This window comes from Anopheles bellator, chromosome 2 (genome assembly GCF_943735745.2).
Source record: "Anopheles bellator chromosome 2, idAnoBellAS_SP24_06.2, whole genome shotgun sequence".
Taxonomy (NCBI): Eukaryota; Metazoa; Arthropoda; class Insecta; order Diptera; family Culicidae; genus Anopheles; species Anopheles bellator.
The window spans coordinates 27075747-27102352 of NC_071286.1; the positions used below are offsets into that span (position 1 = coordinate 27075747).

Sequence of the window (26606 nt, forward strand, 5' to 3'; positions counted from 1 at the left end):
GTTGCTCAACTCAAATGGCCCGACCGACGCTGGGCCCCACACTGATAGCTGGCAAAGCACCCGTTTGGGTGGCGTGGCTCTTGGAATGGCTTTTCCCCTTCGTCAAAAGTTTCGCGTGTCTTGCGCCTGACTACTCGAAGGTGATTTGTCATACCGGGCTCCATGCCGGCATTTGCCAGGGACTGCGCCTTTTTTCAAACCAATGCTTCGATGCCGATCGAAGTGAAACTCTTTTATCGGGTTAGTTTACAGTTTGTCTAGCATGGTAGTGCACCGAGTAGACCAGCGGCACTACCGATCAGCAGGAGTACATCTCAACAGAAGTGCAAAACCATTCAAAACTAACGTGCTGAACATCACCTTCAATGCGGTCAAATCTGGGCCATCGTAATCCTACAAAGAACGTTGTGTTAGCGTGATAGTTGTTTTAGTTGAAAATATTGATACAAATAATCATAAGTGAGTGAAACTTTAGCACTACTCGAACAAAGATGCTCAATTCGGATTCGTTGAAATCTCCGGTTAATTCATACGTAAAGCTCATAATGCAGGCTGTAAAAGTTAGATTTTAAATCACACCGGCAGCGACGGGTACAATCTGATTCCGGGGCTGTGCAATTGATTTCATTACTAAAGTGTTGGAATCTCATTGAAAAAAGTGCCGCTCGGTCGGTCGGGTAAAGTTCGTTTGATTTATGAAATGATGCACAGCGATTGACGGAAGGCGATGTTCCGCATGCATCGGTGGGCTTTCGTGGCTTCCGGACGATCCGGCGAGTGATTTCGGCGGCCATAACAAACGAATCACTATGACGGCGATGGTGTCGGTCGCGTGTAAATCGTAAGCCCAACGAACAGCAACGGCTAACGGCGGCATACTACCGAAATGGGTGACTTTGGCTCCGGTGAGTGTGTAGCTCTTTTTTCCCTCCTTCCTAACGCCTAGTGTCCTTAAACTGCTTTCATCGACTAAACCGAAAAAAGTGGCACTGTTAAGCAATCTTCTTTTCACTCAATTAAACACGACCGAGCGGTGATAGCAACACGCGGCAACGGCATTCATTTTTCAGCCGATTTTTACCATTAACCCGTTGATTGATGACTGCTGAAAGATATTTCCGACACCAGGAAGGTTGCGCTTAGACACCGCCATGGCCGGAACGTTTAATGACGATTTCTAGCAACAGAAAAACGGTACCGGCAAGCCCGGCGAACAGCAAAAGCCAGAAAGCCCCGGACGCCTGATCTAGGTTAACCTCCGGCATTTTGACCCCATTTTCGGGACACTCTGGTTTTTTGGCAAACCAAAGTTTCCGTTGATACTGCAGCAACCCGTGTTCGGTGATCTTGAGCAGGGTAATGCGAAACGCCTCCTTGAACGGACTATCCTTCGCAAGGGCCAAATAGATGGACCTTTGCGGAACTAGCGCTATTTCCTGCAGCCGGCATCGATCGGCGTCGGTGAAAAGTCCTTAAACCAGACATGGGAAGAGAAACTCAAGTGAATAGGATAAAATCTGCAGCTTAGCCGGGAACGTACTATTTATCCAGCTGTAGGCTCGATGAGCATCGCAGAGAAAAGCCGTTCTGTTGCGAGCGATGAGTGATATCCCTTCGATAAGGTTGCAGTACGCGTCCCCGCTTGCGATCTTCAGCCTGACTAGATCCTCGTTATCGGTTTCCTAATATAAAGAAATGTTAGCCTGTTGATAGATTTTAGGCGAAGCTTTCGAAAGTCGTACGTAGTAATATTTTAGATTCTCGTCGTCATTTTCTGCAACGATGGTGAATTCGTTTTTCACCAGATCTCGGAACGTTGTAACAGTCTTAGAAGGAACCACCAGAAGATAACCGACCATATGAGCAATGTAGAACTGGTGGAGTAGTGCCGCAAACACAAATATCGTTTGAAGCATAATACGAATCCCGTACGAGTTGGCTGGTGCAGTAAATCCTAGAAATTAATGAAAATAAAGAGCAGCATGTGATTGAACAGAATGAACAAAAGTCGTTCGTTAACTTTCCATACCTTGTTGGCTAAATATTTCCACCACGTAAAGGCTGAGCCCACTAATGTTATACTTTTCGTTCGATCGGTTGTGCCGGTTACGATTTCCCGGTGGACGATCGTGCATTTTATGAATCAACAGACCTGTCGCAACACACAGCCCAACAACGGCTAACCACAGCTGTAAACTAAACGGCCTGAGAAAGATGTTTCGTTTACTAGCGTCTTCCGGATGCAGAAACAGAACCACGGACCTAAAATCGATATACAGGACATCTTAATCGCCAAAGAAAGGGGCCAATGCTTCTTATCCTACCGCGACGTTCCGACGGCGCTAATAATATCAAACTGTTGTCCTCTGTTGCGATCAACCTCTACGGGATCTATAACGATATCGTACTGCGAGGTGTCACTGCTGGTCAGCCCGGTGTGCTGCTTGATGCTGATATTAAAATAACTGTATTAGTAATTTTCTCCTTTAGTCGTATTTTATCCGTTGTCCGTACCTAAAATTGTGAACCATTGATAAACTGTTCCATAACACCTCTCCTATGATGCCACTTGGCTCATTGGCGCCAGTCAGTGCACTCTAAAAATATGGAATCTGTTTACCGTACAACTTTCCAGAACTTTCACTTACCATGAGACGGAAACCCTTAAGTGTAATGCCCCCAAAGGCACGTCGTTGCTGGTATGTGCTTCGTTTGTCCCATATGTACAGACCGCTGGTCATGTCCCAACTACCAATTTGAAGCACCTTCCTATCGTCTACCACCCGTTGACCGTACACATCGAAAATCGCAGCCATACTTCCCTGACCACCCAGAAGATCACTCATCGGTTGCAGCAAAAACACACTCGAAGAAATGGTCATATTTAATCCGTGTAAAATAGACCTGTCCGTCCTCATTACATCCGTCCCCAACAGAAGCCACTCCAAAGAGCGCTCGTTGAAATATCCTTTCCGGGACAAGGTTTGCAGAACGCTCTGCACACCTTGGCAACCCATATCTACAATAAGACCAACGCGAACGTGTCCTGATCGGACGTTATACTGGAATCTCGCATCGTCTAAATCGGACAACTCGTGAAACGACAACATTCCGCGAAAGTTGTTCCGAACGAATCGTGCAACGGCGATCGATCCTGTAGAGATTATTCAAAGCGCGTTTTGTACGCTTTAAATGATTGATCTTTTCTAGGATTTTGCTACGTTTGCGTACCTGCTTGTTCATTGCGACACTGCAATATGCTCGCCACGTGTAACTGGCGCCATGCTAGAGTTTCGATCAAAAGCTGTCCCTTGGCAGGCAGACTGACTTGGGCTGACGATTGGTCGAAAATCAGCAGCAGAATCACCGGAAGCAACCGGAAGCAGTTGAAAGCGAACATTGCGCAAGACTGAGTGTGTGCCAAGCGGCAAAGTCCTTTACATTGAAATACGCCAAACGCATAAACGATGAAAAAGTAATTGAGTTCGGTAGCCCCCGGCCAATGCCTCATTATCCTGTCTACGCCTAAAACTGAGGATAAAATTGGTGCCCAGTCGTATCTTAGTCGTTTAGAACTTTTCCAACCCTTTTTTTAAATTCCAATTGCTATCACGTGCAAAGTGCAACGGCATAATGGATCGCGTTTGTAAAACAGTTAAGCAAGCCAAACTTAGCCCTGGGCGTCATAAATAAATTTCGCCAAGGCTGATGAGCCATCCTCCGGCCGACATTATAAAGCAATCGTACTGTACGCAGGATTGTTTCAGTTCTGATTTTCAAGTTTCGAATTGTTACGCCCGAAATGAGAAGGTTGCCTGTTTTCATACCTCTTCTGGTGTCGGTCACCGTTGCCGTTGGCCGCTGGCAGTTGATAAAAAACTTTGTCAGCGAAACTCCCGTTAATTGTTTGACGATAGTGCACTGTTTCCAGGAGTATGCTGATCGAGATCTGGTACAGTGGGTTCGAAAGCTACATGGACATTTCAACGGACCAATATCATACATTGAAATCGGAGAAAACGCGAGCAGCAATCGGTTACCGTCCTATGACTACCGCTCTAGGACATCCCTTCACATGGCTGTTATCGTGAACCTCGATTGTAGCGGAGCAGAAACATACCTATGGGATGTGTCGTTGGAAGGACGATTGAATTCCTCGTATTATTGGCTCCTTTTCGGTGGACAACACCAATTTCAACCTACCGTCTCGTTCATAAGCGAGTTGAATATCAATTACGACGCAAGCATTGTGTTGGCCGTTAGTCATGCGATGCCAATCCGGGATTCTTTCGAAATCTACGACGTGTATGGTACCGTCAAGCAAAGAGGCGGATGCGTCGAATTCAACTTCTTGGGCATCTGGACACCGACGAGTGGTTGGCTGAAAGCACCGCGCAGACCTCAGGACCTTAAGCAAGTGCGATTGAAAGCGGTTATTTCGGTAAAAATACTTCACTTGTAGGGCACAACGGAAGTGTCTTTTCTAACCAACCAAACGGCTCGCTTGTAGACCCTGAGCCGACATCAGCCACAGTCTCTGGAAGCTCATCTTCACACCAAAGTGGTTCCCCGTGTTTACAATACCCACTTGTACACATATAAGGTGATGAAACTGTTGCAGTCACAGCTCAACTTCAGGTGCCCGCAGGATTTTCCGACGACAGGATCTTTATGAATTGTGGAACTGACGACTGTTACCACTTTTACCTGCGTACAGGGTGAAGCTGATTTTAGCAGCCCAATGGCGGCTAGACCTGATCGGAACTAATTCGTCGTTAGGAGTGGTGGGACAAATGCAAATGAAAGTGGTAGACTTTTCTGTGGCACCCCTTGCCGTTGTGCAGGAGCGGGTTTCAAGCTACGACGGGACGATTGAAATAGGAAACGGAAAGTAATACGGAGCCGTAACCCTCGAACGATTTCCAGTTTTTTCTAAAGGGTATATTTTTATTTCTTGCCAGATTCTTCTCTCTGTTCCGCCATCCGAAGGGTGGAATGAACAGAAATATTTTCCTCCATCCGTTCCAGAGCACCCTCTGGGTGTCGGTGGGCGGTCTCCTCATTTTCGTAGCAGTCTTACTTTGCGCAACACTCGTTATTCGAAGGACAAACCAAGGCTTCCCGTTTAGCGATATCGCGCTCGTGGTGCTCGACTTGGTCGGTTTAGTATCGCAGCAGGGGTTTTTGGCCGAATCTAGTCTCTTTTCCAAAAAACTCATCTTTATGGTCTCTATCGCGTTCTGTGTGCTGCTCATGCAGTTCTATTCGACCTTCATCATGAGCTACCAGTTGGTACGGCCACCGAAAACCATCAACACGATCGACCAACTGATCGCCAGTCCGCTCAAAGTGTTGGTCGAAAACATGTCCTACAATATGGACTTCTTCAAGGTGACGTATCGGGAAAGGGGCATTTTAAGAGTGCCAGTGCGGAGGTCATTGGTTTTTTTCGAATATTGCAGAGAACAAAGGATCCGGCAGTGACGAGATTGTATCAAAGGAGTGTAGTTCCCTACGATGACGTGTTCTACAATGTGAGCACCGGCATCGAGTTGGTCAAAAAGGGCGGATATTCGTTCCAATGCGAAACATCTTACGCATATGCCTGGGTCATCGGTATTTAGCACACTTCCGTAGCTGTTCCGAACCAAGCCTTGCTAAACAAAGTTTCAACCAATTGCAGACACGTTCACCGAGCAGCAAATTTGTGAGTTGCACTACATAACGGTGTTTCCGCATCGCGCAATCCACATTCCGGTCGTCAAGGGTAGCCCTCTGCGGGAACTTTTCAGGGTTAACTTACAGCGCATGAAAGAAACGGCGATTTTGGCCTACGATCGAGCTCCATATTTCATTCCAAAGCCGAAGTGCGTCCAGAAAAACAATGAAACGACGGCGATTAAAATGTCGGACGTGATTACGGCATTCTTGCTGCTGGTCTGCGGGATTCTTCTGAGCTGTTTCTTTCTGCTCCTCGAGATAATTTTCGAAAACCTCTGGCTACGCTTCGTAATTCAGCCTAACTATGTGTGGATAGATTAGGCCATTGTTGGCGCACGCACAATAGGCAATCAACTGCTTCGCTACGCACGATTTGAATTGATTCGAAATAAATAGACAACTAAATTAAGAAAATGCGAAAATGGCTTCGCTGTGCACAAAATACGTTATCAGAATGTGTACCGCCTGGATCTGGATACAACTTCCCGCAATTCGCAACTGAAGCCTTTGAACGACCGCACGTATTTAGTGAGGCATTTAATTACCTGCCTTATCATCAACACTGAACACTGTTGTACCAACAAGCTGGATTGCATGTCAAACGCGAGAGCACGAGTCTCCGGGGTGTGAAACTTTTCCAAATTGATTTTCCTACCACCCCACAATCTGGGAATGCAACCGGTTCACCGGTTGACGGCCTTTTGAGCAGCGAACACTCCACTCCGACGGTTTTGCGTTAACTGCGAGGATCCGTTTAAACGAGTCCAACATACGATGGAAAATTGCCTCTATATGCTGCTTTTGTACATATGCCGGGAGCTACGGAAAGGATGAGCAGCACCTCTTCTTACCGATCGTGAAGCCAGGCAGTTTGTAGGCCTTGCTCATTAACAAGCGAGCCTCTTTCGAATGCATCACGGTGGAAGTCGAGTCGCTGAGGGCTGGCAGAGTGTATACCTTAGGTTACCCCCTGGGTCATAAGATTTGCACATAATGTTTGATAGACAGGCACAGGCCTCAAGAAAGCACATAACGAGCCATTTCGCTAGGCCCCTATATGCCATCATAGGGGTCCTTAACGATTGCGCCTACACTTCGATGGTGGCCATTAAGGGGTGCAATAAAGGCACTTCACGCTCGAAGAATCCATTCCAATTCGCACCCGAAACAAAAGGCAAACACATTCCACCGGTAGTGTGCGCTGCATAAATGTATGATGTGCGGTTTGCGCCACATGGCTCCATCTTCATCTATTTACTGCGGTCATAGCTCATGCGTTACGGTTCCTTGCGGTACGGATGGTCTTCAGCACTCCGTTGTCTGTTGCACTGTTCAAATTGAGTGCAAAATAGTAGTCATGTTCGATGCGTGCGCGATAGAAGGTAGTTGCAAGTCTTCGGCGAGATTCTGATCGGAACACATTTCAGTTACTAACGCCAGGTCGATTCCGCTAGTTCGCTGGCTTTGGCACAATCTGTGTTTGTAGTGATTCCATGCTGCTAAAATGAATCCCGATGCTTGTGATCCGCTTGCGCATACCAGCATGTACCAGAGGGCGGAAGAAGGTCTCACAATGTTGCCCACCAATGCCATTCTGTAACACGTTTTAGAAAATGTTGCTGTTTTTACTCACATCTTGTCTTTTCTGTTTCAGATAGCGACGATAGTGACGGGGAAGGAGGATTGGGAAATGTGAGCCGCGTCATCGTGAGGCCACCAGGTAAGCTCGTAGATCACTTGTGAACAGGGACAGCTCTCCAGTAATTTCTGTGTTTGACATCGAATGTACTCATCTCTTTTAATGTAAACCGACTTTTATCGTAACTTGTTGTGAATTTAATTTTGTGAAAAAGCTTGGGTCTGTGTCCAATTGAAAAACCCCAGCCGGCGGTCACGCTGAGTAGTTGATCCCTTCGGATGCAGCATTAACCATAAAATACAAGCCATTTTGTGGAACATAGAATCTAAATTGCAATTGTGCATTAAATTTAGATAATATTTTATTATGAATTGTTATCAGCACTCGGATGCGAATGAAACAAAAATGTTTGATTGATTTTCTTCCGGCATATTGTATAGCAGGTCCTTACAGGAGCGTTCTTTTGTATTCGGTTCGTTGCGGTCAAATGAAATGCATTTGTTTGTTTTGTCGTCGGAGCTTTAGTGTGTATGTTGACCACTACTATTTTCAGAAATCAAAAGAGCTAAAATTAATGTGCTTTTGTCGGTCGTTTGAAGTATTGTTAGCAATACCGCCGGGCGCCCCGTTACGCCTCCTGTTCGATGGAATTCTGCGTGAGACCAATCATTCGCCCTTATTCTACTTCACAGAAGAACTTGCTTCGCTTGTACGATAGTATTAGAGTAAAATAAATGATTAAGGTTCAAGAAGATTACTACTAGTGCGACAGCTTAAGCACGTTCTCCTCGGATACGACGCGCCAACTGGATGTCCTTGGGCATGATAGTGACGCGCTTGGCGTGGATAGCGCAAAGATTGGTGTCCTCGAAAAGACCGACAAGGTAAGCCTCGCTGGCCTCCTAAAGATGGGAAGGGATCAAACGAAACCGTTGAATGAAACTGTTTGCGGTATGCAAAGCGTGGTTTCTTCGTACCTGGAGAGCACCGATAGCAGCGGACTGGAAACGCAGATCCGTCTTGAAATCCTGGGCAATTTCACGCACCAGCCGCTGGAAGGGCAGCTTGCGGATCAGCAGCTCAGTCGACTTCTGGTACCGACGAATTTCACGCAGGGCCACCGTACCGGGACGGTAGCGATGCGGCTTCTTAACACCACCGGTGGACGGGGCGCTCTTACGGGCAGCCTTGGTGGCCAGCTGCTTACGGGGAGCCTTTCCTCCAGTTGACTTACGTGCTGTCTGCTTAGTACGCGCCATGTCTTCTTATTCTGTGAAGACGAATGTAAGAGAGCATAATAAGAATAGATGAGAGACGAAGCATAAAACATAATACAAAAGAGAAAAGAGAAAAAATTGGGCGCCTGGTCCTTGTCCTTTGCCGCCGCTCATTCCAAACAATAACACGTCGTTAAAATTGCAAGACTATAGTTCTCTCGCTCTATCCAAGCAAGCGCGCGTGCATTGCTGTCACGCCGCCGTCTGGGGCACATGCGCTCTCGCGCTCCCCGCCAAAAAGCTACTGAAAATCGATAACGAAGCCAAACAGCTTTACCAAAGCAGAATAACTTTCAATTTTCTTAAGGCAACTCGCTACCAACAACCAAATCCAACATGTCCGAACGACTGTGTCCAGTCACGAATATTTTTCTAATAAAATGTCACCAATCGAAATTATTAAGTGACCTTTCATTCATCAAATTATTACAAAAAATTGTGCAAATTGAACAATCGAGCAATTTAGCATAATTTAAAACCACAAAACTTTGCATCAAAATATTGATTAAATATTAAATTCAAGAAAAAATAAAAACAAATAATAAAAAATTATATTCTTCATTAACAAATACATTTTTGCATATACTTTTGAATTTTAATATTAATATTTTTATAGTCACATAATTTAATGACCTGTTTTGTTTTCAATTCAATCAATCAAACTCCGTACTCAACTTAATTGAAAAAAAGTTTTCATATAATTTTTTCACTTATCTAAATTCATTTTTCATTTCTAAAAAAATGCCATCAGCCTTCAGAAATTAATTTTCCACCTTCTCTTTGTCTCTAACCCGCGGTACTCGCTTCCAGCTTAGTATCGCTCACAAACAAAATGGCGTCGTACGCGAGCCACTGACGGGCATGTCGAAGAAGCAGAGCGCGCACAGCGAAAATGCACCTTCGAAAATTATTCCTTCACGTCACGACGCGTCGGCCGCGATTCTGGCTCGGGCGCAAGATGAATCACCCCGCCACCCGCCACCCGCCACCCGCCACTGCACGAACCAAGCGACCAACCACTTCCCGTGGGAATGGGCCTCGGTCACCGCTGCGTAGCACACCAACTGAACCGCGATGGCTCTATACCGTACCAAAGCGCACACTTCACTTTCAACGGAGCACCTCTGTCCGTAAGATGAGGCGACACCACGGCGTAGCACTAGCGCTACCGATTGGGGCCGTCCGTTCCGAAATGGGGCTCACTTACCTTCCTGTGTTGTGTTGTTCTGGTTCGGTGTCAAGCAATCCGCCTGCAAGTCGTAGCTTCGCACTCTCAGATACTACTGAGCGGAATATGCCTGGTCGCAGTGGTAGTCGTTTGGGCGAAGCAGCGCACAAGTGTACAGAGGCATTCCACGCACGAGCCGCAGAGCTGGCTCTTTCTCGCACTCTGCTTGATGCCGCAAAGCGATGGGCTGGTTGTCTCACTTTCGCTCTCCCGCGCGCTGTGAAATGTGAGCCTCGCACGATTGGAACAAGCGCATGGCACGCTGTGACGTCAGAATATCTTTTGTTCCATAAAATCTACATTAGCTACACGAACTATGAGAAAAACAATGGAAAAGTTCGACAAAGAAAGCGTTTAAGAGTTCGCCAGTAATCCTGTTCGGCACGTATTCCTCAAGGTTTTTGCAATATTTATGTGTCCACGGTGACGTCACTGTGCGCAACGGTTCGAGTTGGACGTCCTTGTCAATAGAGACCATCGCCGCTCGCTCTCTGTTTACGGCAAACGATGTGGGAGAGAGAGAGTTTTAAGGCTGCGCTCCCACGAGCCACCAGCACTGACACAGTCGTAGCGATAACAGCTGCGGCGGTCCGTCGGAATTTAAATATACGTTATACAACGACGAGTTTAATTCTGCAGCTTCTTCGCTCGTTCTACCACTTCTTAGCCATCCAAGTTGAAATCAAGATTGAATTTAAAACTTACGGCGATTGCAATAAATGTTTCCTCTTTCCTTTCGCAGGACACAGTGGAAAAGCGAAACGGGGCCATTTATGCTTCGATGCGGCCTTCGAAACCGGGAACCTTGGTCGGGTGGACTTGGTGGGCGAGTTCGAGTACGATCTGTTCCTGCGGCCGGACACGTGCAATCCGCGGTACCGATTTTGGTTCAATTTTACCGTGGACAACGTGAAGCAGGATCAGCGCGTTATTTTCAACATAGTAAACATCAACAAAAGCCGCAATCTGTTCAAGGACGGCATGACCCCTTTGGTGAAATCCACCAGCCGGCCCAAATGGCAACGGTTGTTGCGTTGCGAAGTGTTCTACTACAAGTCGCCGGTCCACCAGAACCACTACGTTCTGAGCTTTGCTTTTGGGTTCGATAAAGAAGACGAAGTCTACCAGTTTGCCCTTACGTTTCCGTACTCGTACTCTAAGATGCAAGCCTATCTGAACGCATTGGAGCTTAAGTTTCCGGAATCCTATGAGCGCTCATCGCTGGGGACTAGCATCGTGAGACACTGCAGTGGGAATTAAGGAAGAGAAAATCCAAAGCCATTTTGCATTTATTTTCTTTTCAGCAAAACCGAAAACTTGAGTTAGTCACATTCGATGAGGTGAAGAAACCGGATAAGGTAGACCAAAAAAACGTAATCCATATGGTGGTCATCTTGGCGCGGCTTCATCCTGGCGAATCGCCGGCTTCGTATGTGGTGCAGGGATTGATCGAGTTTCTAGCAGCGGCTAGCCAGCCGATCGCGAAGGCTTTGCGCGAGCATGTTGTTTTTAAAATAGTGCCAATGCTGAATCCGGACGGAGTGTTCCTAGGTAACAATCGGTGCAACGTCGTCGGTCACGATCTGAACCGATCGTGGAACAAACTGTCCCAGTACACGCATCCTACACTTGTCGCTGTGATGAAGATGCTCAAGGAGTACGACAATTCCAGTGTGAGTATTAACGGGGCAAAGATAGCGAAACTTTTCACCAAACCCGGACGATCCTTACAGTGCTACCAAGTCGACTTCGTGATCGACATTCACGCCCATTCGAGCCTCACCGGAACGTTCATCTACGGTAGCACCTACGATAACGTGTACCGCTACGAGCGGCATCTGGTCTTTCCGAAGCTGTTTGCTACCAAGTGTGAAGATTTCTGCCAGGAGCATATGATGTTCAACGCGGACGACCGGAAGTCCGGCACGGCACGGAGGAATTTCGTCGAAGCTCTCAGCGACAACGTCAACACGTACACGTTGGAGGTGTCCATGTGCGGCTATTACCTAAACGGGACCAACATTCTCACCCAGTACACCGAGGATGCCTGTAAGGATCTGAGAAGGCAACCGCAAGATCATGTTGAAGTGCTCACGTCCCGTACCTATTGTTACAGACATGCGTATAGGCAGAAACCTTGCCCGGACGTTCCTGGAATATTATCGCTTTACGAACATTCTGCCAATACCGGCGGTTGATGATCTGCGACCGAGAAAGGGTCGCCCCCGGACACACCGTCCCCGGCCTCGCTCGAAAACGCGGAGCGAAATTAGAGCCCGCCCCAAAACAACTCGCGCCTATGCTCCGATCAGTTACACCGATCTTTCGATCTGTTACGACAGTGCCACGTCCGATGAGGGATCGCCAGTACGATATATGTACCATGGGCACGGGGCGTACGGGGGTTTGCGGATGCGTCCCCACGTCCATCAGGACCAATTTTCGCTCTCCAACATCCAGGCGGCACGGTTTAGCAATCTTGACTTTACCAGCGACTATCGCCTGAAAGTGCCGAAGATGAAGGCAGCGCAAACAGAACAAAAGATGCCTCCAATCGAAATGCTGACCATACCGCCGAAGCCCCATCTCACGATTATCGACTTCAACCAGCTGACACGGGGTGGCCTGGAAGAGGCCACTGCGGGGCGTACGATTGAACGGGAGAAGGAAAAAATCCGTCGACATACACTAAAGTCATCCTCTCGGAAGGCGTAAAGTCACGTCAGAGAAACGAGTCAGCTGGCAGCTACTGTATTAAAATGTAAAACAATTTTCTATTCGCAATTTTTCTAAAACAGTTTTAACGAATCTAGTGAATGGCTCGGTTCCACAGAGCAGTACAAGCAGCGAACTGGCATCTCCCGTAAGACCCGTCAGTAAACGTTCAATATCATTCGCTTCCATACGCCGGTCGTGAATTGGTTCGTTGTATTTAATCTTTTCCGAAAATCTTTCGTCGTTCTCTGCACAACTTCTGCGAGACATGTAAAGCGCATATTTAAAGTTCCAATAGGCGGCCATTGAACGCAGCTCGCTTCGTAGCAACAGGCTGGATAGATCTCGGAAGCAGGCCCAGAGCGTTAACCTTGTTTCATCTTCTTCGTCATCAAGAATCGTCCTCAGCGCGCTATAAACCGGTGCTATGGCGACCCCTTGTGCAAAGGCCACCACATTACGGTACTGGTTGCGCTCCCATCTGAACTCTCCGTAGACTCCTTTCCATTCGGTCTTACTTCCCAAGCGAAGCGTCAGCAGGTAATCGGTCATTGCACCGTCTGCTTCCATTTTTATCAACACATCAAAGGTGCGCTCTTCCGGTTGAAAAGCTACTGGTGTGTACGGCCTACTAAGGTACAGATCTGCCTCGCTTTTATCGAACTTTTCTATGCGAGAAGCAGGCGCTGGTGATTTACAGCACATGGCTGCAGCTGGATGTCTTTCACGCCACGCTTGTAACCGAACGTCGGGTGGCTGATTTGTGGTATCACTTCTTGTTTTTGCTGCCCGCAGTAATAAGTGGCATCCTTCCGGAACCACCAGCAGACTATCGTTATCCGGAGGGTTTAGCAGTCGAAACCGGAACCGAAACACTTCCTCCGTTTCCTGCTCGATGGAGCAGCAGGTGAACTCTTTGTACGCGCGATCCAAGACGTTGACGGTCCCAAGTGGCAATTGTTGCCGAACGGGCTTCAAATCCAGCACACAATTGGTGCATCCAGTGCCGCAGCATTCCGGTTCGTCGCTCATCCCTAAAATCTTCGGAGAATAGCAGCCTGTAACCCAACTTTTGTTTCCCAACGAGAATGTAAACAAATGGCCGCTTGTCGCACGATGACAGCTCGTGGTGAGTCAATGAGACGCCTTTTCTAGAAAATTTCCTCATTCACAGCGAATATAGCATTCTTTTCTCGTGGCTCGTTCATAGATCATCTGTCTGCGTTTTTCCGATTAATCTGCTTCTGTGCGAAAGACGACAGTGCGAATTCTGGTAGAGCAGCAACTTGACCGCACTTTAGGGTCGGTGCTTAGCACGGCTCTGTCCTTGAGTAAAAAACTACGAAACTTTTAAATAGAAACAATGATTGGGTTCTTTTTATTAATTAGTAACATAGAATAAGTATGTACGTGTTTGTACGTATCACAAGGTTGCTCTTTAAACGCCCACCTTCCCCAAGGCTGTGTCAGTTTTCGGGTCGGCGGTAACGTTTTGCACGGTTACGATCGTCTCGTTGATGGTGGTCTGCATTTTGCGCATGTTCTGTATCTGCAGCAGTCGCAATATTTGTGTGGCCTTTACAACATCTTCATCGCTCTTTCGTGTACCCCCTGCTGCGACGAGTGATTTGCCGGTGCCAAGCTGGGCGATCGCGATCGGTTGGCCGGTTACGAGCTGTTGCTTGAGGGTTTCCTTGTTCAGACAGTCGTGAATCGTCCGTCCCGCTGCCCGCAGCGAAACGAGATGATCCGGGTGGTACGCAATGCCAAGCCGATCGGCCAACTTCCGGGCGCCCTCGGCAAACTGGGCGTTGGTAAAGTCGAGACTATCGAAGGGGTTTGTTGACTTTACCTCCGGCGCGGTGGAGCGCTTCTCCTCCTCCAGCTTCCGGGCACCCATCAGTGGTCGGTAGGTGTCGACATTGTCAGAATACTCCAACCGGACCGCGTGTAGTAGCAGCCACGTTAGTTGCTCCTGACGCGTTACCAGTTCCTGCGGCATACCCACGTCGCGCTTGTACGTTTCGTACGCCGTTTCCCAAACGTTGACCACGCCAACCTGCTTCAGGTTTTCCCGATTTTCAATGCTATAGTGGCGTATTTTCTGATCTTCCAACCATACGATCAGAGCATGGAATTCTTTTGCATCTGCATTGGGGATGGATTGGGGAGAAGATCGAAGGATAGGTTCCGAGTTAGTCATCGTCACTAAACACCGACTATGCCGCCCTATTTACCTACCGTCGATATTGACCGGTTGGTCGCCGGTGTACTGCAGCGCGGTTAAATATCGCTCAAACATTTCACAACTTGCAAAAATTTTACAAACAAGAAAAGTGAAACACCGGCAGGCCAAAGAATTCCCCCCGAAGGTAACAAAGTGATTGCGTGCGGTTGACAGTTTGCGAAGCACAAACTTATCGTTTCTGCCAAGGTGACTAGATCGTTCGAGTCTCCACGATAAGTCGCTCGTTGACAGCGACTTTGTTTACGACGATCCGATACAGTAACTGGCCTTATGAGGGTTTCTCCTATTTTCGTGTAATTATAATGAGCGATTCCGTTGTGGCCAGCCGGCACAAGGACTGTTGGCCTTGCCGGTTGGTTAGTGGATTCGGTGTGATCGGAATCGGAGTGTACATTGCACTGCAGGCACAGAAACGACCTCACAAAGTGGCGCGCTACACTATGCAAACCGTAGCTCTGGGTCCGTTTACTCCGCAAACACGTTGAAGCTCCCGTGCACTTTATGCTGTTCCGTTTACTTCCAGCGGCCGGAAGCATCGGTGTTGCTCGACTGCTAGACGTCTACCCCTTTGGCCACAATGCGGCAAAGTAATGCAACATTCAGAGGGCCACCATTGAGTCAGATTTATTTTTAAAGTTTAGTTTCCAATAAATGATCACTGTTTAATTCCTACCACTCCCAACTTTGTGTCGGTTCGCGGGTCTGCCGTAATATTTTGTGCCGAAACAATTGTTTCGTTGATGGTGGTTTGCAGCTTGCGCACACTCTGTATCTGCAACAATCGCAGAATTCTGGCACCCTGCTCCAGCGCCCCATCGTCCGTGAAACCCATTCCGTTGCCCTCGTCGATCGGAAACGGTTTTCCCGTCACAACACGTTCTTTGAGTGCCTCTTTATCAAACGACGTGCAGATTACTTTTGCGGCCGCTTGCAACGAGATCAGATGGGTCGGATGGTGCGCAATACCTAGGCGCTCGGCCAGTTTGTAGGAACCTTCCACGAAATCGGCATCCGATTGGTCGAAAGCGTCGAACAGGCTGGTGGATTTGATTTGCGGAGCGGCCGTTCGCTTTGCTTCCCCATCCTGCTTTTTGGCCGCGGTGATCGTTTTGTACTGACTCGCTTCGTCGGAGTATTCAAGTTTGATAGCGTACAACAATAACCACGCTAGCTCTTCCCGTTGGGTCTTCAGCGGGGCGGGCATGTGTATGTCCTGTTTGTACTTTTTGTACACTTTGCTCCATTCCAGCGCGTTGATTTTGCGTAACGCATCGCGCTCTTCGATGGGGTACAGCCGTATTTTCTGATCCTCCAGCCACGCGATGAATCCTCGAAAATCTTTCGGATCTGCAAACACCGCAACAAACTGGAGAATTATTAACCGGAAGTTGGGCACAGGGCTCAAACACAGACCTTCAAAGTTAATCTGTCCAATTCGAGGGTATTGCAGCGCCGACAGATATCGTTCAAACATTATTTAAAATAAATAAAATCCTTTCCGATTTGCGTCTTTTTCGTTCGGGCTTCGTTGGCTTCGGCGGCGTCTTTGATTTTTATTCATTTCGATTTGGCAGACGCGAAGAGAGCTGGTAAACAACCGAATCAAGATTGCTAGACCTGCGTCTGTAGCTACCTTGAAGACCGATTTAAAAAGGCCGCTTCATTTCGAAGCTGAGTGTAATATAACTCAACAACAATTGAATAAATCCAACCACGGAAAACCCTGGGTCGCAGCCTCATTCTATGCAATTCACAACGACCATAAAACAAAGCCAATTGGCGCAATGCTTACATCAAACACTCCTTCCTGCTCGGTAAAGATAAACGAAGACATCTCGGCCCATTTTTGGGAACCACAAACCCCTCGGACGAGTTGGCTGGCTACAATAAACCCGATAAAATTGTTTGGCCACGCCGTCCTTGTGCTTGTTTTGCAAATTGGACCAGTATCTTCAAAGTATTTTCGGTTATCGTTTTACGTCACGGGCAGTATGCTTTTCGGGACCAGGAACGCATAGCGCCGCAGTATAATCTCTTCGTAGAAATGTGAGAAGCAGAGTAAATCATTTCCGGTGCCCGACCCGGCCTGGCCCGGCCCGACTCGACGTGGGCCGCGTTAGTTTGCGCAGTGAGTTGCCCGTTGGGATCGGGCAACTCAAGTGGCTGTTTAGACGGCCGTAAAATCGATTGTTATCTACACTGCGCGATACGGTATGCGATTCTTGTCGCAAACTTTCGTCCCATGGTGGTCCCGGGGACGGAATGGCCGGTTGAAAGATAAGCTGCGAGCTTTATATTGTGCCTGGCAGGATCGTTTTCTCCGCCATTCATGTCGTTACGGTGAGGGAAACGGAACGTTCCAGTGTAACGATGGCAAGCCTTGCGACAGTAATTTGCTGCGCCTTTCTGCTGGCCACCTGTGGCTTAGTAGGACATGTAGACGGTCACGGAATGGCGCTGGATCCAATTGCACGAGGATCACGCTGGCGCTGCAATCCGTTGGCGCTTCCAAACTACACGGACAACGAGCTGTTTTGCGGTGGCTTCCAAGTGAACTGGAACACGCACGGTGGAAAGTGTGGTGTGTGTGGCGACAACTATGGGGATCCCGAACCGCGACGCCACGAGTTGAACGGTATTTACGGCCAGGGCGATATCGTGAGGCAGTATTTGCGAGGGAGTGTGATCGAGGCGCGCATTCGCATCACGGCCAACCACCGAGGGCACTTTTTCTTCGACGTGTGCAATCTCGATACGGGTGCGGAGGACGAAAGTTGCTTCAACCAGTACCCGCTGTACCTGGTCGATGGAAGCCGTGAGTGGCCGCTTCCCTCAACGGACCCCGGAGAGTATTACATCAGCCTCAAGCTGCCCGATGCGCTCGTGTGCAGTCACTGTGTGTTCCGATGGACATATGTAGCAGGTAAGCCGGATGTGCTAATGCAGCATTCCCCACCAGGCAAGTAATGTGCCCTCATATCACACCGTTCGTTACAGGCAACAACTGGGGTTACTGTCCCGACGGAACGGGTAAGCTTGGCTGTGGGCCGCAGGAAACATTCAAAACGTGCTCCGATGTGCGGATAGCAAACTCGGCCGACTTTGTGCCAAACTTTGCGTACTGTACAAAATCGGTTTAGCGGAATCTTTTTGAGTGATCTGAGTGCTGAAAAAGACCTTTCTCGAAGGAGTGTCCCACGTCAACAACGGAAACCCGATATTTTTATCTACGCCAAACATTATTTCAATTTTATTCCACGTTTAAAATACAAATCCTCTTCAGTCAGGCGGAGTGGAATAATTATGTACGACATGTAGTGGCAACGGGTGATTCTCTTAGGGAAGAAGTGTTTTTCTTTGTAATCTTTAGTTCCGCTCTTATTCTGTTTTCTCGCAAAGTTCCTATTGTTTCACACGAGCACATACAGGCACCTACAATGCGTACACATCTAGTCTACGCGTTTCCATTCATTCTTATGCTCCTCGTTCAACCTGTGACTACTTATAATGAACCTATTCTGCTCTATTCCTACGCACAAACGTGAGTTCCTAGTTGTAGTAATCGCGCAAAACCCATGCTTGAAATAAAGGAAACTAGTGTAATTTAAATTAGCTTTCATAGCAAAATGATAAGGTCAGCGCAGCATAACTCTAATGGCATTCTATTTTGCCTCAGGAGTAATCGATCGGAGCCTACGAACAGCAAGGAAGCAACGAGCTTTCGTCCCTTCCTTAGTGGTCCATAACGTACTCCTCTTCCTCCAACGGATTGCCATGACCAGACTTGCACACTAGCGCAGAAACTGCGCACCCTTGGCGTCGTACTCCCGTTATCCCGAGCTCAGTCAGCAGCACGGCATTACGTGGCTAATGCTGCTGCTTCTTTTTCAAACTCTCCAAAAACTGTGACAAATCGTACTCCTCGTGGTACTGCCGGTCGTCCCACAGCTCGGGAAGGTTCTCCAACACCGTTTTGAAAGGCGCCGCAGGAGCTCCTCCCGTCGGTGCTCTCCCGTCACCGCCGTTTGTCTCTAGACCACCGGATCCACCTCCGGTAAGTGAGTTGGAGCGCTGGATTGAGCCACGGCGTGGCGTTCCAGGCGATGCTGCTGCTGCTCCGGCAGAGCCATCCAAGCGCGTACTACTGTCATCGGCAAGCGTAAACAGATCGAGCAGCTGATCGGTGCCCATCGTTTCCATCGAGGCATTCTCATCGCTCACGACCGTGTTCGCGGTCTGCAGTTTGAACTTTTGCAGTCCCATAATCTTCTCTTCGAGTGATTTGCGCGTTATCAGCCGGTACACGTTGACTACCTTCTTCTGCCCGATTCGGTGTGCTCGGTCCATCGCCTGCAGATCCTTCATCGGGTTCCAGTCGTGCTCAACGAAGATAACTGTATCGGCACCGGTCAGATTGAGACCAAGTCCTCCCACCTGTTGTTGGCGCAAAAACGAAAGGCCAGAAGATTAGTAGAGGAACAGGAACTAAGCTCGTAATCACCACTTGACGACGTGGTTATGAGACCGTTGCGGGGGTTTCTTTGACAGAGCGAAAGTGTGGTAATCGCTACCATTCAAGTGCGAAGCCACGGTTTGAAAGGACGTGTTACCTGTGTTGTTAGAAGCAGCACATCAATGCTCGGATCTCCGTTGAACTTGGTCACGATGTGGTGCCGGGTGCTCGGGGGAACGCTACCGTCCAACCGAAGGTACGATACGGTCGGGAGGTGCTTCTTGAGGAAATCGTTTTCGATTATGTCCAACATGGCCTTCAGCTGGCAGAATATCAGTGCCCGATGCTGGTTCACCGACGTGTCCTCGTTCGTGCCAATGCCACAATCTAGCAAAAGTTGCCTGGAAGAAGAAACCGAATAGGTTTTGGGGCGCTGTTAGAAAGATTTCTATACAGTGTGTGTTCAGCGAGCTTACTTCAGAACGGGCAGCTTGGCCGAATGCTCAATATCGTCCATCGAGGAACCGTTCCTGGTAAATTCCCCGACAATGTCCTGATACTCGGGGTGCGATGGCGAAAGGACTAGCTTTGGGTGGTTGCAAACGTTTTGTAAATATCTAACAAAAGGAAAAAAAACATTAAAACATATTAAAATCATACTTTCTACAGAGTCCGTCGCCGGCGCTCACCTTAAAGCTTGAAAGACGTGCGTCTTCTTGTTGACCGGACTCATCTGCTGGCCCTCGATGTGCTCGAGACACTCGCGAATGTCGGACGAGTGCAGATGCATCCGGCTAAAGTCCTCGTACAGCCGCTCCTGCAGCGGACTTAGCTCGCACAGCAAGTCCTGCGTAATCTTTGGCGGTAGATCAGTCAGTACGTCCTCCTTGACACGTCGCAGCAAAAACGGTAGCACCTGCCGGTGGAGCGCTTCCATCGCTAGCGCTCCTGCTTCCTGCTCTTTTGGCGAACTTTTCGGATCGCGACTGGCAAGAATCGGACGACTGAAGCGGGTGCTGAACTGCTTCTCGGTCCCCAAAAAGCCGGGCATCAGGAAATCGAACAGTGACCACAGCTCGAGAACGTTGTTCTGAATCGGAGTTCCGGACAGGATGAGCCGATGGTTCGCGACGAGCTGTTTGATCGCTTTGGAGCTCTTCGTTTTGCCGTTCTTGATGATGTGCCCCTCGTCCAGGATGCAGTAGTTCCACTGGACCGAACCAAAGAACTCGATGTCCTTCCGTACGATATCGTATGAAGCGACGATCAGATTGTAGGTGCCCAGCTTGTGGCGCAGTTGCTCTCGGCTGACGGGCAGTCCGACATAGTGCAGCGGACGCAGAAAGCGCGTCGGAAGAAACTTTTCCACCTCGTACACCCAGTGGCCAGTGAGCGTCGGTGGGCAGATGACCAGGCTCGGTAGTGGCGCACAGTTTCGATCGAGGCTGCGCTGGTAGTGATCGGACGCCAGTATACAGATCGCCTGCAGCGTCTTTCCGAGTCCCATATCGTCGCACAGGATGCCGTGCAGTTTGTAGCGATTCAAAAACCACAGCCAATTGACGCCCGACTGCTGGTAACTGCGCAGGTCCGCATTAATCTTGACCGGAATCTGGAAGTCCGGAATCGTCTTCGGGGAGAACAGGTACTCGAGGAACCGTTTGTCCTTCATCTTGCGCGTTTTGAGATCGTCCGAGAGCGAGCGGGTGGTTCCACTGTCCGGGGCCAGTCCATCGAGCGGCATCAGCTGGATAAGTGTCGCGAAGCAGTGTGTCGAAACGAGTCGCACCGACTGATCCGGATCACTCATCCGACCGAGCAGTGGCACCACGAGGAGCACCACGTACGGAACGATTTCGAACTGCAGCCGGTTGACGATACAAGCGATCGCTTCGGCCGCACCTTGGCGCTTGATGACGCTCTCGATGCAGGACAGCAGTGGCACCACCTCGTTAATAACCATCGTCATCACGGTGGCTGTGTCCACCGAGGCAAGCGTTGCCAGGCAACGGCCTACCATGTGACGGATCGCTTTCAGTGGATGCCGCAACAGGAGACACAACTTCGGCAGCAACTCAAACAGCTTGCCGTGTAACAACGGGTGTAGGAACGGTGCGGCCACTTCCAGCAGCTGCAACGATGTCATGAAATCGTTCGTTTCGTCCTGAGCCACCACATCCTGCGCAAGTCGATCGACGTAGCCGCCACTCACACGGGAAGTTATCTTTTCGAGCAACAGTTGCCACACGATGGGCAACTTTTCGGGCAGCGAAGCTCCGAACTGGGCGCACATCGTTGTGATTGCCGCCGTCGCACCGAGACGCTGCGTTCGGGCGTGCTTTCGATTGGCTTCTTCACTCTCCATCGTACCTCCGGTCGGTTCCTCGTGCGGTATTACGGGAGTGCCGGAGGCTGACGAAGAAGCGGACATGGAGAGATCAACGGGCACTGCTGCAGCCGGTCTTCCGGGACCACGGGTTCCAGGTGTTCCACTTCCCGTCGGACCAATATTGCTGCCCGTGCTTTGATCTTTGCTCTTTTGCTGCTTAATCAACGCTAGAATCCCGTGGTACGGATTGGAGTCGCCCGTGTTACTCGCATCGAAGTACTGCAGTTCCTGATCCGGACAGAGGACCTTCGGGGTAAACTCGGGATCACTCTTTAGGAGCGTGCACAGATTGGTGACAATTTTATTGTTCGGACACGGTGTACGGGCCGTCGCTTGGTCGAGTAGTCCGCTTAAATACTTGGCCGAGAGCTTCTGCAGCAACTCGCACTCCTCGCGCTTGATGGACTCCATCAGTGGCTTCACGACGGGATTTAGGCGCTCCTCCGGGAGACAGCGCAAACACACGACGGCACCGGACACTGACGACTGTGTGCTGATGTGAAGCGTGGTTTGTTCGAGGGCTGTGGCCGCGTGCGACAAGAGGAGACTTCGCCGCCGTTCTTCGAGCATGTCGGCAGTTTTCGGTTTCAGGCAATGCTTCGCCCGTACCTCATCGCCCGACCAGCCTGTAGTCGTCCCTCCAGCGCCCGTAGCGATCTGATAGATCTGATCCAGCGTGAGCACCTTCGGGTGGCTTTCGTATTCACCCAGTGGAATTTTGTACTGCTTGAGTGTGGCCAAATAGTCGCGACACTCTTGCAGCAGTCGCGTGAACAGAATGGCCACTTCATCGTAGTAGACATACTCGTTGAGACAGCCCCGCAGCCGTTCCTGCAGTACCGGCGGTCCCGGCTGGATCGTGTTGTCCACTCCGCACCAAAATGCAATCACCAGACTGCTAATGAGGCGTTGCAGCGCCGACCGGGACTGCAGGTAACCGATCAACACTTTGGTATAGCAATCGATGGGACTTTCCATTTCGGGCGTGTAGACGACCCCCGGGGCCGGTAGCACCAGGTAGCGCGACAGCAAGCCAATCATCCGCGAAGCTTTACATCGCGCCCGTACTACGTTTCTTTCGCGCATCTCCAGCGGAACCGTTTCGGCACCACCGAGAAATAGTTTCTGATAAAGTGCCCCACCGGTCCCGGTGCAGGTGCTCGCTGCAACATGTCCCCCGGTTTCGAACGAATCGAACTGGCGCCGTCGTTCCCGGTTCGTTCCACTCTGCATCGGTTTGGCGTAGATCAGCGAGCCCGGATCGAATGCCAACCGAAGGGGCTGCATCGCCAGGCATAGCCAGCTCGAGACGTACGGGCAGGAAGCGTGCAGCAGGGCCGACAATTCCGCATTAATGACCAAATTATCCCACACTTTCTCCGCCAGCGACTGGATGTCCTCCACGTGTTCAACGAGCACGCGTTGGAAAATGTGACGCAGCGCTTCCTGCAGCAACTGCGGTGGCCAATCTTTTACACCAAAGTTCAGCACCAAGTTCGAGTCGTCCGTGGAGTTGGCAAGCTTCAGTACGCCCTCCACCAGTGTCGTCGATGGTCGTTGACCGTTGCCGTTCGGAAGCTCATCTTTCTTTCCACCAGCGCCATTGGCAGTCGAGGCGGTGTTCGGATCCTCCGTGCCCATGTTGGTGGTTAGTGTTTTGAGCGTTTGTAGCGTCGATCGCCGAACGGAAGAACTGCAGTGGCTAAGGAAGGGCCAAAGGCGCGGCACCAGTATGGACATCGGTTCCATCTGGATCCAGCTGGAAGCGGACGGGAGGCTGAGGATCGAGGCAAGCAGCCCCATGAAGCTGTTGCAGGCCGAGGCAAGCTCGTCCTGATCGAGCAGCAGGTCCCACAGCAGCTTCACGATCTGCGACACCTGCGAGTGGCTGAGCAGCTTCGGTAGCCAGGATGCGATCGGTATGAGCGTGGTGGCAGCAACCGCACCTACATCGTCCACGGCATCAAACAACCCGGTCAGCACGTCGTTGATAATCACGGGAAGGAACGCCTGTACGAGGTCTTCCCGCACGACCAGCATGTACTTGATGCCGAGCAGACCGCCGTGGCGCACTTCCCACTCTTTCTGCTTCACGAACGTCAGCAGAATGTTGACCGTTTGGTGCACCTTCGCCAGCGGTAACTGTCTCAGGACCGTTCCCAGCACTTGGGCGCAAGTTTCTCGCACGGGAGCCACGACCTGATCGGAGACAAAGTCACCGAACCGATCGAGCGCCAGGACGCACAACAACCGAAGGGTGGCATCTTCCAGCCACAGTTGGTGCTGCCGCTCCATTTCCGTTTTGGACATACCGACACTTTTACCCGCTCCCTGCGAGTGACTCTTAAGCAGCTCGCGGAGAGCAGTGGCCGACCCGTGGCGCGTCTCCCAACGTGGACTGAAGAGATCAAGAAACAGTTTCGAGCAGAACGATTCCAGCGGCCAGTCGATGGCGTCCACCCAAGCACCGGTCAGATCGGGTACCGGTTCAACACTCCACCCTCCGCCAGTTCCAAAGGTCACCACCCCGCCTGCGAAGGGGGAGCCCGTCAACGCGCTGCTAGCGTTTTCTCCTTTCTCCGTCTTGATACGCTTCCGATCCGGTTCCCCGTCGGGGGTGGTTGGTGTGCCCGATCCATTGGAGCCACCTCCGAGATGGCCACCGCTGGCAGTAGAGGTCGAATTTCCACCACCGCCACCACCACCCGACTGCTGCTGGCGACGGAGACGTCGGGCACGGTTTTTCTCCCGGCAGCTGAGACCCTCCGACGACGGGGTTTGGTTCAGTTTCAAAATTTCCTGCACCGGCACGAGCTTCTCGCCACTCGCCGACGTTTGCAAGTCTCGGCCAGCGCCCAGTACGCCCGGTCCACCATGAGTCGATCGCACATCGTCCAGTGTCACTATTTCGTCCACATTTATGCCACTGCTCAGCCCAAGCTTCTCGTTCAGCAGGGCTCGCTGGCGGGCCAACTTTTCCCTCAGATCGATCACATCGTTCTCGTCGAGCGGGTCGAATTCGGTTCCCTCGGAGCCCATCAGGCGCGCTCCCTTGAAGAGCACCGCATTCAGATCGAAACCATCGAACGACAGGCGATTGTGATGACCCCCGTTGCGGGTGGTACCCGGTTTCGCCGGCGAATCGTTCGATCTATCCTCCTCCAAGGCCGAATCGTTCTCTTCCTCCGGTTCCTTCTTCACGATACACTTCGGTTCCCATTGGGGCACATTTTCCAGGATCGCCTGCACGGCCTGGGAGGCCGCTATCCGCGTTTCCCAGCTATTACTGTGCAGATAGGTCAGCAGGCGACTCAGAAGGTTGTGCAACTCGTGCGGATGCAGCTTCTGCACCTCACCTATTTGCTTGGCGGCCGCCTTCCGTGTGACTGCGGCCGAGCCGGATTCGAGCAGAATAAACAACCGATCCAATCTGCGTACCAGAGGGGCGGATGGAAGGGAATTAGATTTACAATCCAATCACTGCTTGGCGGTTTTGGCTCCCCGGGGCACCTCCGAGTCCCGACGAACGCACACTCACCTTGAAGCCATCGTAACAGCAAAATGGGGTCGTCGCGGGTGTTTTCCGAAAAACTCCACTCATACACACCAGAGAACGGGTCTCCAGTGTTTAGATATTATCCAAGGAACACCATAACACTCTGCGGCATTGGTACCTGCGAACGAAGAAGGAGCATAAACAGACCACACGTTTTGTTATTATGAAACTGTTTTTGGCGGAAACAAGTAAAATCGATGCCCAAGTAATTGGAGCGCCTGAAAGTTATGATTCGGGCACAACACACACCGTCTGTAGGCCGGTTGGTAGGTTTGCACTGAAAAAGAACCGGAATCGCGTTGCCGAGCACATCCAAACAATCTCAAGAACGGAAGCCAACTGTCGGGGAGAACTAGAACTACGCCCGCTTATAAACGCTCGGTCCGTGCACTGCAAATGAAGGACCTCCGGGTACGGCAACGGAGGAAGACAGAATTATGTTCGGTGCTGAAAAGCGCAAGTGCAGTCTGGCTGGCGTCTGGCTGTTGTGCTGTCCCGGAATTCCTGCCAGCCGTAACCGGGGCTCTTACTCTAGAACGCTGCCCTCAGAGCGAGCGGCTTGCGGCGCGGCGCGGCGCCGCGGGCGGTAACAGCGTTCTTGGGGGGTGGTTCGGCACTGTAACTGCTGCCTACACGACGCTATCTGCTCCGTGTCAGTGTGCGTGTGTGCAAAGGATAGCTGTCGAAACGATAGCCGCCCGTGTGCCGTTTATAGCCTCAATCCAGCACCAGACACCAGGCATCGAGCATCGGAGCTTTCTCGTTTCTCCGTTCGCCACCATAAAAAAGTTTATTGCCCAGAGAGCGCATAAATTTGTTAAATCCTGGCGAATGGAAGACGGATAATAATTGCGAAAGGTACAAGGAATTTACCGAAGTCGTTAGAGAACACAGCTTCTTTTTGGTGGCCACAACTCAAAAGTTCGAACACCATAACGTTTCATCAAAAAACAACTTCCGACGTCGAGTAATGGCATTTGAGCCATGAAAATTATACTTTAAGCACCATAGGCCTCGTCCACAAAGAGAGAATATGCGAATCGATCCAACACACCAGATTTTGCGAATGCTGAAAACACGAATCCTTGCTCCATTCCCCCTAATACCTTTGATGTCCAGAAAAGCACATGTCCTTACCGCTCCCAGTGGGGCCGGCAAATGGAGTTATGATTTTATTACAAAAAATGTGTTGCTTTATGACGGAACCGAGAGAAGCGTGCGTTCCGGGGTTGCGCCATCCTCTCTTTGTCCTGCCATACACGCCTATTGAACCACCATATTTCATTTATATATGTGCTCGCAGTGTCCCCGAGGCCATCCCGTGGTGGCGGCTCAACAATTCGCAGGAGTGAAGGCCACCGTCCTGCGTCGAAGAGTGAA

The 26606-nt window shown here is 50.2% G+C and overlaps 10 protein-coding genes across 10 annotated transcripts; 4 read left to right on the plus strand and 6 right to left on the minus strand.

Moving 5' to 3' along the window:
• Positions 1-1139: 1139 nt before the first annotated feature.
• Positions 1140-2816, minus strand: LOC131207280 (ionotropic receptor 75a-like). Its single transcript, XM_058199892.1, has 5 exons — positions 2797-2816; positions 2030-2262; positions 1743-1954; positions 1541-1682; positions 1140-1471 (listed from the first exon to the last, which is right to left on the minus strand). The coding sequence occupies exons 1-5, from the start codon at positions 2814-2816 to the stop codon at positions 1140-1142; spliced, it is 939 nt and encodes a 312-aa protein (XP_058055875.1).
• Positions 2817-3935: 1119 nt separating this feature from the next.
• LOC131207281 (ionotropic receptor 75a-like) lies at positions 3936-6042 on the plus strand. Its single transcript, XM_058199893.1, has 5 exons — positions 3936-3952; positions 4718-4891; positions 4962-5391; positions 5463-5616; positions 5684-6042. Exons 1-5 carry the CDS (start codon positions 3936-3938, stop codon positions 6040-6042), a joined length of 1134 nt encoding a protein of 377 aa, XP_058055876.1.
• A 1183-nt stretch (positions 6043-7225) lies between these two features.
• LOC131211110 (cytosolic carboxypeptidase 6) lies at positions 7226-12580 on the plus strand. The gene is made up of 6 exons (XM_058204464.1): positions 7226-7286; positions 7376-7441; positions 10608-11101; positions 11170-11538; positions 11599-11914; positions 11982-12580. Exons 1-6 carry the CDS (start codon positions 7226-7228, stop codon positions 12578-12580), a joined length of 1905 nt encoding a protein of 634 aa, XP_058060447.1.
• Positions 7697-9937, minus strand: LOC131211122 (histone H3.3A). Its single transcript, XM_058204477.1, has 3 exons — positions 9845-9937; positions 8338-8630; positions 7697-8262 (listed from the first exon to the last, which is right to left on the minus strand). The coding sequence occupies exons 2-3, from the start codon at positions 8617-8619 to the stop codon at positions 8134-8136; spliced, it is 411 nt and encodes a 136-aa protein (XP_058060460.1). The 5' UTR covers positions 8620-8630; positions 9845-9937; the 3' UTR covers positions 7697-8133.
• A 39-nt stretch (positions 12581-12619) lies between the features above and the next one.
• LOC131211117 (NADH-cytochrome b5 reductase-like) lies at positions 12620-13612 on the minus strand. Its single transcript, XM_058204472.1, has one exon. It carries the CDS (start codon positions 13610-13612, stop codon positions 12620-12622), a length of 993 nt encoding a protein of 330 aa, XP_058060455.1.
• A 328-nt stretch (positions 13613-13940) lies between these two features.
• On the minus strand, positions 13941-14943 carry LOC131211118 (RNA transcription, translation and transport factor protein-like). The gene is made up of 2 exons (XM_058204473.1): positions 14822-14943; positions 13941-14728 (listed from the first exon to the last, which is right to left on the minus strand). Exons 1-2 carry the CDS (start codon positions 14880-14882, stop codon positions 14019-14021), a joined length of 771 nt encoding a protein of 256 aa, XP_058060456.1. The 5' UTR covers positions 14883-14943; the 3' UTR covers positions 13941-14018.
• Positions 14944-15077: 134 nt separating this feature from the next.
• LOC131211125 (uncharacterized) lies at positions 15078-15503 on the plus strand. Its single transcript, XM_058204479.1, has 2 exons — positions 15078-15287; positions 15352-15503. The coding sequence occupies exons 1-2, from the start codon at positions 15131-15133 to the stop codon at positions 15417-15419; spliced, it is 225 nt and encodes a 74-aa protein (XP_058060462.1). The 5' UTR covers positions 15078-15130; the 3' UTR covers positions 15420-15503.
• LOC131211119 (RNA transcription, translation and transport factor protein) lies at positions 15438-16384 on the minus strand. Its single transcript, XM_058204474.1, has 2 exons — positions 16242-16384; positions 15438-16175 (listed from the first exon to the last, which is right to left on the minus strand). Exons 1-2 carry the CDS (start codon positions 16300-16302, stop codon positions 15484-15486), a joined length of 753 nt encoding a protein of 250 aa, XP_058060457.1. The 5' UTR covers positions 16303-16384; the 3' UTR covers positions 15438-15483.
• Positions 16385-17127: 743 nt separating this feature from the next.
• LOC131211120 (uncharacterized) lies at positions 17128-18431 on the plus strand. Its single transcript, XM_058204475.1, has 2 exons — positions 17128-17751; positions 17826-18431. The coding sequence occupies exons 1-2, from the start codon at positions 17199-17201 to the stop codon at positions 17966-17968; spliced, it is 696 nt and encodes a 231-aa protein (XP_058060458.1). The 5' UTR covers positions 17128-17198; the 3' UTR covers positions 17969-18431.
• Positions 18066-25219, minus strand: LOC131207282 (TATA-binding protein-associated factor 172). The gene is made up of 5 exons (XM_058199894.1): positions 25209-25219; positions 19971-25112; positions 19758-19898; positions 19439-19682; positions 18066-19262 (listed from the first exon to the last, which is right to left on the minus strand). The coding sequence occupies exons 1-5, from the start codon at positions 25217-25219 to the stop codon at positions 18696-18698; spliced, it is 6105 nt and encodes a 2034-aa protein (XP_058055877.1). The 3' UTR covers positions 18066-18695.
• Between the last annotated feature and the right edge of the window lie 1387 nt (positions 25220-26606).

Coding starts and splice junctions, on each gene's coding strand:
- LOC131207281 (XM_058199893.1), top strand. Junction 5,392..5,462: donor ACAATATGGACTTCTTCAAG/GTGACGTATCGG, acceptor CGAATATTGCAG/AGAACAAAGGATCCGGCAGT. Junction 5,617..5,683: donor CGCATATGCCTGGGTCATCG/GTATTTAGCACA, acceptor AACCAATTGCAG/ACACGTTCACCGAGCAGCAA.
- LOC131211125 (XM_058204479.1), top strand. CDS start 15,131: ATGAGCGATTCCGTTGTGGCCAGCCGGCACAAGGACTGTTGGCCTTGC. Junction 15,288..15,351: donor TATGCAAACCGTAGCTCTGG/GTCCGTTTACTC, acceptor GTTTACTTCCAG/CGGCCGGAAGCATCGGTGTT.
- LOC131211120 (XM_058204475.1), top strand. CDS start 17,199: ATGGCAAGCCTTGCGACAGTAATTTGCTGCGCCTTTCTGCTGGCCACC. Junction 17,752..17,825: donor CCGATGGACATATGTAGCAG/GTAAGCCGGATG, acceptor CGTTCGTTACAG/GCAACAACTGGGGTTACTGT.
- LOC131211122 (XM_058204477.1), bottom strand. CDS start 8,619: ATGGCGCGTACTAAGCAGACAGCACGTAAGTCAACTGGAGGAAAGGCT. Junction 8,263..8,337: donor CTGCTATCGGTGCTCTCCAG/GTACGAAGAAAC, acceptor TCCCATCTTTAG/GAGGCCAGCGAGGCTTACCT.
- LOC131211118 (XM_058204473.1), bottom strand. CDS start 14,882: ATGTTTGAGCGATATTTAACCGCGCTGCAGTACACCGGCGACCAACCG. Junction 14,729..14,821: donor CCAACCGGTCAATATCGACG/GTAGGTAAATAG, acceptor TCCCCAATGCAG/ATGCAAAAGAATTCCATGCT.
- LOC131211119 (XM_058204474.1), bottom strand. CDS start 16,302: ATGTTTGAACGATATCTGTCGGCGCTGCAATACCCTCGAATTGGACAG. Junction 16,176..16,241: donor TGGACAGATTAACTTTGAAG/GTCTGTGTTTGA, acceptor CGGTGTTTGCAG/ATCCGAAAGATTTTCGAGGA.
- LOC131211110 (XM_058204464.1), top strand. CDS start 7,226: ATGAATCCCGATGCTTGTGATCCGCTTGCGCATACCAGCATGTACCAG. Junction 11,102..11,169: donor CATCGCTGGGGACTAGCATC/GTGAGACACTGC, acceptor TTTTCTTTTCAG/CAAAACCGAAAACTTGAGTT. Junction 11,539..11,598: donor AGGAGTACGACAATTCCAGT/GTGAGTATTAAC, acceptor CGATCCTTACAG/TGCTACCAAGTCGACTTCGT.
- LOC131207280 (XM_058199892.1), bottom strand. CDS start 2,816: ATGGCTGCGATTTTCGATGT. Junction 1,955..2,029: donor GGAAATATTTAGCCAACAAG/GTATGGAAAGTT, acceptor ATTAATTTCTAG/GATTTACTGCACCAGCCAAC. Junction 1,683..1,742: donor AGAATCTAAAATATTACTAC/GTACGACTTTCG, acceptor TCTTTATATTAG/GAAACCGATAACGAGGATCT.
- LOC131207282 (XM_058199894.1), bottom strand. Junction 19,899..19,970: donor CACGTCTTTCAAGCTTTAAG/GTGAGCGCCGGC, acceptor TCCTTTTGTTAG/ATATTTACAAAACGTTTGCA. Junction 19,263..19,438: donor TGCTGCTTCTAACAACACAG/GTAACACGTCCT, acceptor CGCCAACAACAG/GTGGGAGGACTTGGTCTCAA.
- LOC131211117 (XM_058204472.1), bottom strand. CDS start 13,612: ATGAGCGACGAACCGGAATGCTGCGGCACTGGATGCACCAATTGTGTG.